General features: G+C 39.9%; 1 protein-coding gene across 3 annotated transcripts in view; it reads right to left on the reverse strand.

The window, feature by feature from the left end:
- EEF1AKMT2 (EEF1A lysine methyltransferase 2) overlaps nucleotides 1-11,657 on the reverse strand; it is a 73,221-nt gene extending 61,564 nt beyond the window's left edge. Inside the window, exons 1-3 of one of the 3 annotated variants that reach the window (XM_060125919.1) lie at nucleotides 11,376-11,508; nucleotides 10,256-10,321; nucleotides 9,630-9,744 (exon numbers count right to left, since the gene is read on the reverse strand). In XM_060125919.1, coding sequence (XP_059981902.1) covers nucleotides 9,630-9,744; nucleotides 10,256-10,321; nucleotides 11,376-11,485 — 291 coding nt within the window. In that variant the 5' untranslated portion in view covers nucleotides 11,486-11,508. Of the gene's footprint in view, nucleotides 1-9,625; nucleotides 9,745-10,255; nucleotides 10,322-11,375 lie in introns of all 3 variants that reach the window. The other 2 variants (XM_060125920.1, XM_060125921.1) reach the window with 2 other exon arrangements.
- Nucleotides 11,658-13,917: the final 2,260 nt, after the last annotated feature.

Below are 13,917 nucleotides of genomic sequence, written 5' to 3' on the forward strand. Positions count from 1 at the left end.
ATCTCAATTTTTTAAAAAAGCTGGAGTGGCTTTATTATTAGCATCAAAGTAAAATCAAAGTAAAGAAAACTACCAATGTTAAAGAGGAACATTATACAATAAATGGGTCAATTCATCAATACACAAACACATAAAATCCTAAATGTGTAACCTCTGAACAACAGAGTTTGAAAATACATGTAGCAAAAACTGACAGAAATAAAAGTTAAAATAGACAAATCTACCAATACGGTCAGACACTTCAACATTACTATTTCCATAATTAATAGCACTAATAGACAGAAAATCAGTAAAGGTATAGAAATGAACAACACCATCAAACACCATAAGTCTAGTTAACATATACAGAATACTCTATCCAGTAACAGCAGAATACACATTTTTTTCAAGTGCACATGAAACATTCACCAAGATGGATATATCCTGGATCATAAAACAAAGTAACACATTTAAAAGAATTTAAATCATACAAAGTATGTTCTCTGACATAATCGAATTAGACTAGAAGTCAAAAGCAGAAAGAGAAAAATCCACAACATGTGGAAATTAAACAACAGAATTCTAAATAATCTGGATCAAAGAAGAAAATTAGAGAATTCCCTGGTGGTCCAGTGGTTAGGACTCCACACTTTTCACAGCCAGGGGCCCGGGTTCAATCCCTGGTTGGGGAACTAAGATCCTGCAAGACTCACGGCACAGCCAAAAAAAAAGAAGAAAATAAAAATACAGCATATCAAATTTGTGTGGTGCAGGAGCACCTACAGAAAAATTTATAGCACTTATATCATTAAATGTTTACATGAGAAAAGAAGGAAAGTCCCAAATCAATAATCTAAGCTTCTACCTTAAGAAGCTAGAAAAAAAGAGCAAGAATAAATTAAAAGCAAAAAGAATGAAAAAATAATAAAATTAAGAGCAGAACCCATTGAAACTGAAACATAAAAGCAATAGAGAAAGTCAATGAAAACAAAAGCAACTTTTTATAAAAGACAGAAAAAATGAATCTCTAGCATCACTATCAAAGAAAAAGAGAGAGAAGACACAAGTTACCAACATTAGGAATGAACAAGGGGATTTCAATACAGACCCAACAGACTTTAAAAGGACAATAAGAGAATACTGTGCAGAACTCTATACACACAAATTCACAATGGACTAATTCCTCAAAAACCACAAACCACGCAAACTCACTCAAATGAAATAAATAACCTAAATAGGACTGTGACTATTAAAGAAATTTTATTCATATTTTAAACCTTCAGAAAAGAAATTTCCGGGTTAAATGGTTTAATTGCAAATTCTACCAAACACTCAAGAAGAAATAACACTAGTGCTACACAATATCTTAAAAAATTTAAAAAGGAGGGAATTCTTCCCCACTCATTTTATAAGGCCATCAATGCCCTGAGACCAAAACCAAATAAAGATAATACAGGACTGCAGGGAAACTGCAGACCAATATCCCTCAGGAATACAGATGTAGGGAATTCCCTGGCAGTCCAGTGGTTAAGACTTCACCTTCCAATGAAGGGGGTATGGGTTCAATTCCTGGTCGAGCTAAGATCCCACATGCCTAGTGGCCAAAAAACCAAAACATAAAACAGAAACAACACTGTAACAAATTCAATAGAGACTTTAAAAATGGTCCACATCAAAAAAATCTCTTTTTAAAATTAATTAATTTATTTGGTTGTGCCAGGTCTTAGTTGTGGCAGGCAGGCTCCTTAGTTGTGGCATGCGAACTCTTAGTTGTGGCATGCATGTGGGATCTAGTTCCCTGACCAGGGATCCAACCCGGGTCCCCTTGCACTGGGAGCGCAGAGTCTTATCCACTGCACCACCAGGGAAGTCCCCAAAAAAAAGCTTAAAAAAAATACAGATTTAAAAGTTCTCAACAAAATAGTAACAAATTGAATCTAGCAATACAGAAACAGAATTATACATTATGACCAAATGGGGCTTATTCCACAAGTGCAATACTGGTTCAATATCTGAAAATCAATTAATATAATCCACCATATTAACAGTCTAAAGAAAAAACACCTCATGATTATATTCACTAATGCAAAAAAATTTTATTTTATTTTATTATTTTTTTAACGAAATTCAAGAAATACGTCCTAAAAATACAAGAGAACTTCTTCAACCTGATAAAGGGCATCTAATAAATTCCTGCAGCTAACATCATCCGTAATAGTGAAAAACTGAAGACTTTCCCCCTAAGATGGGAACAAGGCAGGAATGTGCCATCACCAGTCCTAGTCAATACCATATTGGAAGACCTAGGTAGTGTAATCAGGCAAGAAAAAAAAAGGCATGCATATTGGAAAGAATGAAATAAAACTGTCCCCATTCACAAATGGCATGACTGTCTACATAGAAAATCCCAGAAAATCCACTTAAACCTCCTAGAACTAATAATATGCAAGATTACAGGATACAAAGGCAACACAAAAATCAACCATATTTCTAGCAATAAACGATTGGAAACTGAATTTCAAAAGGCAATACCATTTTAAATACTCCAAAAACAAATATATAGGTATAAGTCTAAAAAATATGCACAGGATCTGCATGCTGAATGAAAACCAAAAAATGCTGAGGAAAGAAATCCAGGAAGACCTAAATGAATGAAGAGAGACACTATGTTCATAAACTGGAAGACTCAAGATAGTAAAGATGTTGATTCTCCTCAAATCACAGATTTAGCTCAATTTCAATGAAATTTTCAACATGGATTCTTTTGTAGATATTTACAAACTAATTCTTAAATTTATTTGGAAAGGTAAAGGAACTAGAATGGCCAATACAACATTTGAAAAAGAATAAAGTTGAGAGACTCACACTACCCAACTTTTAAGATTTACTAAAAAGCTACACTAATCAAGATAGCATCCAGAGGATGTCACCATGAATTCTTCCAAACATTTAAGAAAGAAACAAAACTAATCTTACAAAAATCCTCTGAAAAAAATAAAAACAGAGACAAGTCTCACCTCATTTTATCAGACCAGCATAACCTTGACACAAAAACTTTACATTAAAATTGCAAGTAAGCACAACTGGACAGCCCGCATGCCTCAACGAAAGATCCCGCATGCTGCAACTAAGACCCTATGCAGCCAAAAATAAAGTAAATAAATATTTTTAAAAATAAAATTGCAAGTAAGGAAAATTACTGGCTAATCTCTCTCATGAAGCTATATAATTCCTAAGTAGAATACTACCAAATCAAATCCAACAATATATGAAAAGGATAATACATCACAATCAAACTTGGTTTACTTCAGGAACGGAAATTTTTTATAACATTGAACAATCACTACCATTATCTCAATAAAAATGTCAATTAAAAAAAAAAACTGGGCTTCCCTGGTGGCACAGTGGTTGAGAGTCCGCCTGCCAATGCAGGGGACACGGGTTCGAGCCCTGGTCCAGGAAGATCCTACATGCCGCAGAGCAACTAAGCCCGTGCGCCACAACTACTGAGCCTGTGCTCTAGAGCCCGTGAGCCGCAACTACTGAGCCTGCGTGCCACAACTACTGAAGCCCACGCACCTAGAGCCCGTGCTCTGCAACAAGACAAGCCACCTCAATGAGAAGCCCGCACACCATAACAAAGAGTAGCCCCCGCTCACCGCAACTAGAGAAAGCCCGCACACAGCAACGAAGACCCAACGCAGCCAAAAATAAATAAATAAATAAATTTTTTAAATTGAGGACCCCCACCAAAATCAATCAGTTCAACTCTAACAGAATCAAGAAGAAAAATCATCTGATCATATCAATGAATATTAAAGAAAGCAACTGATCGAGTTCAACAACCCAACCATTATGATTAAAAACTCTTAACAAACTAGAATATAAAGGAACAGGCTCAATCTGGATGACTACCTGTAAAAACCTAGAGCTAACATCATATTTAACAGTGAAATATTAGAAGCTTTCCTCTTCTAATAGGCAGTGTTAGAAGGCTATCTGCCTTCACAATTTCTATTCAATGTTGACCTAGAGACTGCACAGCATTTTAATAAACAAAATATTAAGAATGGAATAGAAGAAATACAACTACTATTTACACATGACATTACAGTCTTTATAGAAAATCCAAAAGAATCTATAAATAAATAATTAGAATTAATGTGTGACTTACTGGATACAAGATCAATATAAAAATCTGTTGTACTTATACATAGCAGCAATAAACTATTAGAAAATAAAATTTAAAAGCATAACAATAATAGTCACAACAAAAAAAAAATCTAGGAATCAACCAAGGAAAAATACTGGTTGGCCAAAAAGTTGTTCTGGTTATTTGGGGGTTTTTTTAATATATTTTTTAATTTATTTTTGGCTGCGTTGGGTCTTCGTTGTTGTGTGCGGGCTTTCTCTAGTTGCGGTGGGCAGGGGCTACTCTTCGTTGTGGTGCGCAGGCTTCTCATTGAGGTGGCTTCTCTTGTTGCGGAGCACGGGCTCTAGGGGCGCGGGCTTCAGTAGTTGTGGCGCGCAGGCTCAGCAGTTGCGGCACACAGGCTTAGTTGCTCCGTGGCATGTGGGATCTTCCCAGACCAGGGCTCGAACCCATGTCCCCTGCACTGGCAGGCGGATTCTTAACCACTGCGCCACCAGGGAAGTCCCTGTTTGGTTTTAAGTAAAAATAAGACACATTTTTCATTTTCACCAAGAACTTTATTGAACAATGTATTCATTAACCGAGCAAACTTTTTGGCCAACCCAATATATAAGATCTCTGTACAGAAAATCTCTATACAGACAAAATACTACTGAGAGAAAATTAAGAACTAAATAAATGGAGGAATACATCATGTTCATGGATTCACTGGATACTATAAACATGTAAATCCTCCTCAAACTGATCCATAAATTCAATACAATCCTAATCAAAATCCCAGGGTGGGTTTTGTTTTTTTCCTGAAAAGTGATGATTCTAAAATTTAAATAAATATGCAAAGAGCTAACTAACAACATACAAGACAACAATGGAAAAGCTATCAAAGTCAGAGAACTTACGTTAACCAAATGGGGAGACTTGTCCAGTAATTAGGACAATTTGGCATTGGCATAAGGATAAACAAACAGACCCAAAGGAATAGAACAGAGGATCCAGAAACAGACCCAAACACATACTATTACTGGACTTATGACAGAGGCACCCCTACAGTGCAGTGGGGGAAAGAGCAGACATTTCAATAAGTGGTGCTGGGTTATCTGAATATTCATAGGTAAAAAAAAAAATAAACCTTGACTCTACCTCACAACATACACAGCAATTAATTGGGACCTAAATGTGAAAAGGAAAAGAACAAAGTTTCTAGAAAAACATATAGGAAAATATCATTTTGACTCTGGGTAGGCAGATTTACTACACAATATTCAAAAGCACTAACCATTTTTAAATGCTATATTAAACTTTAGTAAAATTAAAGAACTTCTGTTCATCAAAAGACACTATTACAGGGACTTCCCTGGTGGTCCAGCGGTTAAGATTCCAAGCTCCCAATGCAGGGGGCCTGGGTTCGATTCCTGGTCAGGGAACTAGATCCCTCATGCCGCAACTAAAAAGATCCCGCGTGACACAAGGAAACGCGACAAGAAATATCCTGCGCGCTGCAACTAAGACCTGGCGCAGCCAAATAAATAAATAAAAATTTTTTTAAAAGGTACTATTACAGGGCTTCCCTGGTGGCGCAGTGGTTGAGAGTCCGTCTGCCTTTGCAGGGGACACGGGTTCATGCCCCGGTCCGGGAAGATCCCACATGCCGCAGAGCGGCTGGGCCCATGAGGCATGGCCGCTGAGCCTGCACATCCGGAGCCTGTGCTCCGCAACAGGAGAGGCCACAGCAGTGAGAGGCCCGCGTACCACAAAAAAAAAAAAAAAAGATACTATTACAAAAGTGAAGAGACAAGCGACACACCAGATACAAAGGTTATATACACAGAATATATAAAAAACTCCTACAAATCAATAAAAGAAAGGCAACCCAATCTTTAAATAAGCGAAAGCTTGAATAGGCATTTCACAAAAAAGAACAGCCAAATAGACAGCATATGAAGATATGCTCAATATCCTTAGACATCAGGGAAATGAGAATAAAACCACAAGATACCACTACACACCTAGCAGAATCACTGAAATTGGATAAGCTGACAAGAGCAGGTGTTGGCAAGGATGTGGAGCTACTAGAATTCTCACTGCCAGTAGGAGTGCAAACTAGTGCAACCAATTTGGAAAACTGTCTGGCAGTATTCATAATAACACAGTGCTGGAAATGAGTCAAATGACTATCAACAGGAGGATGAAGGAATAAAATGAATGAATAAATCAATAAATAAATTGTGGTATTTTCATATAGTACAGTACTAACCACAATGAAATGAAGCACTCTAGTGCTACACACAATATGAAAGACCATGGGTAAACCTAACAAAGCCATGCTCAGCAAAAGAAACCATATCAAAAAAGTGCATACCCAAAGATACTACTCACATCAAGTCAACAAGAGGCAAAACTCAATGAAATGGAAAAAGGATAATCTTTTCAACAAATGACGGATGGAACAATTCAACATTCACATACCAAAAAAAATTAACCCCAACCAGTATCTCAAACCTTCTACAAAAATTAATTCAAAACAAATAATAGATCTAAATGTAAAAATTTTAAACTTTTAGAAGAAAACCTAGAAGACCTATGCGACCTTAAGTTAGGCAAAGAGTTCTTTAATATGACAACAAAAGCACGATCCACATACGAAAAAATTAATAAATGTGACTTCATAAAAATGAATTTCTGCTCTTCAGAAGATATTGTTAAAGAGAATGAAAAACAACAAGCGAACAAATGAGAGAAAACATTTGCATATCACATACCTGACAAGGAACTTATATCCACAATACATAAAGAATCCTCAAATCTTAATAAGTTAACAGGCAACCCCATTTAAAAATAGGCCAAAGATTTGAACACACATTTCACCAAAGATATACAGATGGCAAAAGAGCACATGAAAAGGTAATCAAAGTCATTAGGAAAATGCTAATTAAAACCACAATAAGAAACCAGTACAGCTGACATGAAAAATAGCCTAACTTATGATGACAGAAGTCAAAATAATCATTACCTTTAGGAGGGAATGAGTGGGAGGGGACACAAGGGGGCTTCTTCTATGGTGTTAATAATGTTTTCTTTGTTGATCAGGTTGGTGAGTTACACACAATTATTCATTTTGTAAAAGCTGTACACTTATGACTTATTCACTTTTCTACACGGATGTTATACTTTATTCAGTAAGTTCACATTAAAAAAGAAAAAAACTTCCCAAAGCGACTCCACATCTAGGTAGCTTCACCAGTGAATTCTACCAAACATTTAAGGAAGAAAAAACAATTGTCAACAAACTCTTTCAAAAAATAGATTCTTGTTTAATGATGTCAGCATAACTTGATACCAAACCCTGACAAGGACACTACAAGAAAGGAAAATTACAGGACAATCTCCCTCATGGACAAAGTTGCAAAAATCCTAAACAAAATATTAACAAAGTGAATCCAGTAATATATATATATAAGTTGGGTTTATTCCAGAAATGCACTTAACATTTGAAAATGATCAATGTAATTCACCTACATGAATAAAGGAAAAAATTCATATGGTTACCTCAACAGATACAGGAAAAACATTTAATCAACAACAACACACACCGTTAGCAAAGGAGAAAAACATTTAATCAACAACAACACACACCGTTAGCAAATCTGAAGTCTGATAACAGAGTTATCTACAAAACTAACTTACAAGATAACATCATACCTAACAGTGAAACACTGAACTGTATTCTCTGAAAAGGGCGGAAAAAGACAAGGATGCCTTCTGTCACCACTTCTTTTCAACATTCTCCCAAAGGTCCCAAACAGTGTAATAAGGGGGGAAAAGTTACAAAGGATTGGAAAGGAAGAAATAAAACTATCATTATTTATAGTTTGCCTAATTATATATGTAGAAAATATAAAAGAATCTATAGTTAAACTATTAGTCTAAAAGGATAAATCATTAACCTCTACAAGTGAGCTATTAGAATCCGAAAAGTATCTACAGGTAAACAACAGAGTGAATAAATAAAATTGTGGTATAATTGTACAAAGGATTCATATACAGCAACAAAAACGAATGAACTGCTATGTACAAGTTGAGTGAATCTCACAGAATGTTGACTGAAAGACACCAGAAAGAACACACTGAAGGCTTCCATTTATATCGAAAACAGACAAATTAATCAATGATGTTAAAACTCCTTGCAGTTGCCTTTAGAGAGGAAGGAGGAGCAATTTAGAGGATTATCAGGGAGTTTAAGGGGGGCTTCTAGAGTCTGTAATATTCTGTTTCTTGATTAGGGTGATAGGTGTGTTCACTTTGTAATAATTAATTGAGCCATACTCTTTTGGTTTGCGCACTTTAATGTAGTTATGCTGCACCTCATTTCAAAAAAATTTATTACAATTTTTTCTAATCACATTTCACTGCTTGAAACATTTTAACGGCTCCCCATAGACTAAGAGTAAAATCTAAGCTCTTAGGCATGGCATATGATATGGCTCCTACCTTTAATCTAAACCTCATCTCTATCTCACACATACACTTTATATTCTAATTTACCAAATTATTTATAGGGCCAGAACCTTCATGCCTTTAGATAATGTTTCCACTTCTTGAAATTCTCTCCCTCTTTACACTCTACCCACACTCAACACAATTTCCACCCAACTTGGATATTAGCTCCTCCAAGACCCTTCTTATCCCTCTTCCCCAAATCACTCCCTTTCCTATACTCAGTATATCTATTAGTGCATACATCAAGCTACAGCATTAGCTATTTATGTCTATGTCAGTCTATCCTCTATTGTACTGTGAACAACTCAAGCACAAGGTCTAAATTTTCATACTGCCAGTGCCTACCACAAGGCTTGACAGGTGGTAGTCACTTAGCAAGTTTCACTGTTACGTATATAACCTTACAAGCTGAAACAGTAAAACCATCTAGGATGAAGCCTAAGTCTTACACCTCCTCCACAGCACTCGGCAGAGCAATGATACACTACAGGCATTAATGGTGATGGTTTAGCTAGTAGTAGAACCTGTACCAAAACTCAGTTCCATGGACAAAATGCTCTTTTCAAAGCATATGCAAAACACTCTTCAAAAACCATATGCTCACCTAAGAAAAGGGATGTATGTCCTACTGGAAATGTAAAAAAAATCATCATCCTTTTATACATACAGATTTCCAGAGTTTTGAGCTAGAAGAAACCAACAGAAATCACCTAGTCAAAATCTTTAGGAAAGAACTGAAGTCCAGAAAAAAAAGTGGCTTGCTCAAGGTTGAGACAATAGCAAGAAGGGCCAAGACTAGGACTCAGATCCCCTGGCTTCTCACTTAGTGCTTTCTCACAGCCCATGCAGCCTCCCTTTTGTACCATGTGACTTCTCAAGGTAAGTGGTACGACTACTTTACTACTTTGGATTTAGATAGCTAGTATCCTCAATTGCAAGATTTTTTTCTTAATTTCATTTTTAAATTTGGTTCTAACACATGAATACTAATAGTACCAACAAGTTCAACCAGGAAAACACCATTTCCAGTTCCAATATCAAGCACTGAAGCATCCAATGGAATCTTGTGTTTCTGCATCCACCTTATTAGTCGAGTCATACTCTCTTCTCCAAACCTATTAGAAACAGAGAATCAGTTAATCAAATAACAGAGGGATAGAGAACAAAGGTTATAACTACATTACACTCAAGCAGCTTATTCAGTTTGCTCAATTAAGTCTTTTTTGAAAGTAAGAAATAGCATCTGTAACTGCTTAATCTTCATCTATACTATTATTCAGAAGAAAACACCCCCAAGAATAGAACAGAATAGCTAAGGTTGGTATGTTACTTATTAATGTTTCTCTACATCAGCATTAACACTTGTACATGTTGGTGGCTAAAACGTGCATTGCTTATTGAAAAAGGACAGTTATAAAATAAGGGTTATTTCCTAATACTGTCATCAAATTTAAATCTGGGCCATTAAAATAGAAAAGAGACAGATTTTTTCAATCTACCCACCAAAGCCAGAATCAGTCCAAGGTTCCCAAGATTTCTAGGGTTTCTCTGGGATAAGCACTTAAAAGACACACACACACCTACACAATCTTCTGAATCATAATCCCACTACTTTTTCTAACTTACCAGATTTCTCCTGTATCTCCATATTCTTGGAAAGTTTGCAGTTCTCTCTCATAGACAGCATCCCAACTATATGAATAATCAAATGCAAAGCAAATTATTCAATTAAACTGTATTATGAATTAAAGGTATATTTCTAATACATTACTGGGATAGTTATGACAGAAATTTAAAACATTATTAGTGTTGACAAGTGCACACCGCTCAATCTTTTAACATCCTTGTGTTAAAAGAATGAAAGAAATAAGTTTATACATGTAAAGCACTTACAACAATGCCTGACATTTAAAACGGTGTATGTTTTAGCTTAAAAAATACAAAGACGTATCTGTCCAAGGATCCCTAAGTCCCAAACACAAATCCAAAACTTGACTGTAAAGGCATAGTGTCATTACAGCACTTTTCAGTTTAAAATGTAAAGACACAATAATTTTCTACCAATTAGGTGGTTACTCACAATGGAATTCGCCAAAAATAAGCTCCGCTTAAAGGTTAAGTTTTAAGACTTACTCTCACTCCTTTTAAGGACTCCTCCTCCATCAATTGCCGTCTCTTCCTATTTCATGTCTATAGAAGCCCTTCTCCTCCTCCAAGTTACCTCTCATTCTTACCTTTCCCCACAGTCATTCATTCATCCATTAATCCATTAAATAAGTGCTGAGCGTCTGCTTAGGTCAGACCACTTTCTCCTACTCCAAGATGCCCACTATCTCCTCGCTCCCTCCTTACACCATCCCCCCCCACTCCCACCCCTTCCAGCTTCCACGTCCCTGCCCTCGTCCCCTTAACCTTTTCAGCTTCCCAGCCGAGCAGTTCTCCTCCGGCCTCCTACCCTCGCCCACCAGCCGTATTCGTCAGCCCCGCCCACTTTCACCCCACGGGCCCCTTAGACGTCAACCCCTTGAAAAGCCTATTTACAGCCGCCAGTGTAGTCCCTCGGGATTCCATCCCTACGACCCCCGCCCCCGGACCCTCGTCCAAGGCGGCCCTTTAGGCTTCCTCCCGTCACGCCCCCTAAGCTCTCCCCATCTTCCGGGGCCGCCTAGGCCCCATCTCTCCTTCCCCTCCTGCGGCCCAGTCCGGGCAGCGCCGCTCACCCTCCCCTGCCCTGCGCCACACTCACTGCTCTCGGGTGCCCAGCGCAGACGGGGCGAAGCCATCCCCTCGGGGACTGCCCCCTCGAGACCGCGCCGCGGCCCCAGCGCCGCCGTCGTCGTCCGCGCCCTCGCTCATCGCGCTCCTTACCCCGGAGGGCCTTTGGGGCCGCCATAGAGACGTGGCGCGGGCAGAGCGGACGGGCGGGCTGGCGCCTCTAGGAGGCGGGAGTCGGCCCTCTCTACTGCTCCCGGCCCCGGTGGGGGTCCGCAGTCCTGCGCTTTTCCTGCAGCCACCCTGGTCCAGAGTCCCGGATCCCAAAGCCCAGAGTGGGCGGGGCGGGGCCTCGCCTCGGTCCCCACTCTCCCTCCAACCAGCGTCAGATGCACCCCCTTCTTCGAGGTGCCCGCCTAAGCACCACTATATTTGGGGACTGCTGTTCCTAAGGGACTGTTCAAGGTATTGCATTTTGGAAAAAGGCTGGCGGTGGGGGAGCCACACTGAATACCTAAGCCGACACTGCTCAACCCAAATGTACAAATCACCTCATCTCTCCACGTCGTGGGCAGATCTGAGAAATGAGTGGGACAGTCCATCGCATTATTTGGCTTTCCTGCCCAAGGCTAATTTCATTTGCGGCTGGCATTCCGCCTTGCAAATAGCACTCTGGCCTCTTCTGACTTGACGTCACTGGTGGACGAGGGAATTTATGCCCAGTGAAATGAATGCCTTACGACACCCGCCCCCCCCCCCGCCCTCCTCCCCGCCCTCCCAAGTAAGCCAATCACGGGTATCAGAGTGCTAAGTGAGAAGAAAGGTCTAAGTGAAAGTCAAGATGCCTGTCTCAGCTCTGCCCTTAACCAGGCGCCTGGCCCTATCCAAGACTCCTAACCTCTGTGTGCTTCAATTTCCTCACCTGCAGCTCGCTGGTAATAGACTGCTCCCAACCAGTGAATCTGAGATTCATCCACCTCTTGGTGGGACTGATGCTGGAAGTTCTGCAGCATAATGCCAGAGATCTTATGGGCCAAATGTCTGGGGGGACTTCTGTAGCAGCAATGAAATACTGGTAGTCCAATGCCCTAGGCAAGAATCTCAAAGGCTCTTAGCAAGGCTGCCTTCCAACCAAAACACATGTTTCCTAGGCCACTTTTCTGTTGACATGGCAGACAGAAGCCCAATAACAAGTCCCTGGAGGTAAGTGGCGTCAACATTTGCCTTTCCAGCTCACAGAAATCCCGATTAAGACCGCATGTGCATCTCCTCTGATGCAAGACGTTCCAAGATCTTCAGGCAACCACTGGTGACAGAATATGGTAAAAAGCAGATGGGAATCTATGTGTATAGTGATTAAAGAACTCAAGAAAGTGCGTAAGTAACCTTATTACAGAGTAATAAAACCACCAGATGCCACGGCCAATTAGTGCTGCCCTGAGCGAATGGTTGTTTTGATTTTTTCTAGACTCAATGCTCAAGAGAGTAAGCTTGAATGTGACTGAGTGGGTCTTAAAAAGTTTTAGGTTCTAATTCAGAAGCACCCATGAAAGACAAGGCCGTCTTCAATCTGATGTCTTGCCAACACTTAAGATGTTTTTGCTGTGTTTGCTGAATGCTATAAACAGTTGTTGGTATGGAGCCCTGGAAAAAACCCATGGTTTATACAGAGTTCCTTCTCTGGCTCCAGGATTACTCTGGGTGTTTAGTTCTGAGGGCTGAATGGGGCACCACCTCTGATCTCCCAGGGCAACAGATTCTTGGTGGGGGGGATGGAGACGCTCGATCCGAGCAGAGCTGCCCATCACCAGGGAGAAGGAGGAATGTGCCAAGGAACACAGTCCCTTCCACCAGGTGCTCGTTCCACAAGGCAGGAGGGAGGCTCTGAGGGTATTCTGGGTTGCCTGTCTCCCTCTCATTCTGCCAATCCCTGCAGCCTGGAACCCTGCTCACCTATAACTTCTCTGAAACTGCTTTCAGGAGTTCTCAAATGCTCCCCAATTGGCAAAACAATGGTCAAGTTCCAGGCAATTCTGGTTAGGGTTAGAAGAGAAGGATTCTCTGAGAGGGTGGCACTGAGTGAAAACCTAAAAGAGTTTGTCACAGGTGGTATCCCTAGGGAAGCAGAGTGTAAGACTGAGATGAACATGGCAGAAGTTTATTAGGGAGTGCTCTCAAGATCACCACCTATCGGGGAAGAGAGAAGCAGGGTTGGACAGAGGAAGTAGTCAGGCTGGGGTACCATTACGACCGAGCCTCAGTTAACACCCTCTCCCCTGACAGGGCACTGTGAAGCTGGGATGATCCTTTGGAATTTTCAGGTTGGACTGAAGAATGTGAGCCTCTATTCATCTACATTGACCAGGCATTGAATGCTTGTTTGCCCAGAAAAGGAGGATTGACCTTGGGTGATGAGACTCTTCCAAGAAGGATAATTCCAGGAGAGGGCTGTCACCTGACAACCTCCCCAGCAGCTGGGAAAATAATGCAATCAGTTGTGCAAGGGGAGATCTGGGTCACACATCACCACATCTAGAGCAGAGATAATAGAGTAAACCTTGCAGCTTTCTGGGAGA

This window comes from Lagenorhynchus albirostris, chromosome 16 (genome assembly GCF_949774975.1).
Source record: "Lagenorhynchus albirostris chromosome 16, mLagAlb1.1, whole genome shotgun sequence".
NCBI lineage: Eukaryota > Metazoa > Chordata > Mammalia > Artiodactyla > Delphinidae > Lagenorhynchus > Lagenorhynchus albirostris.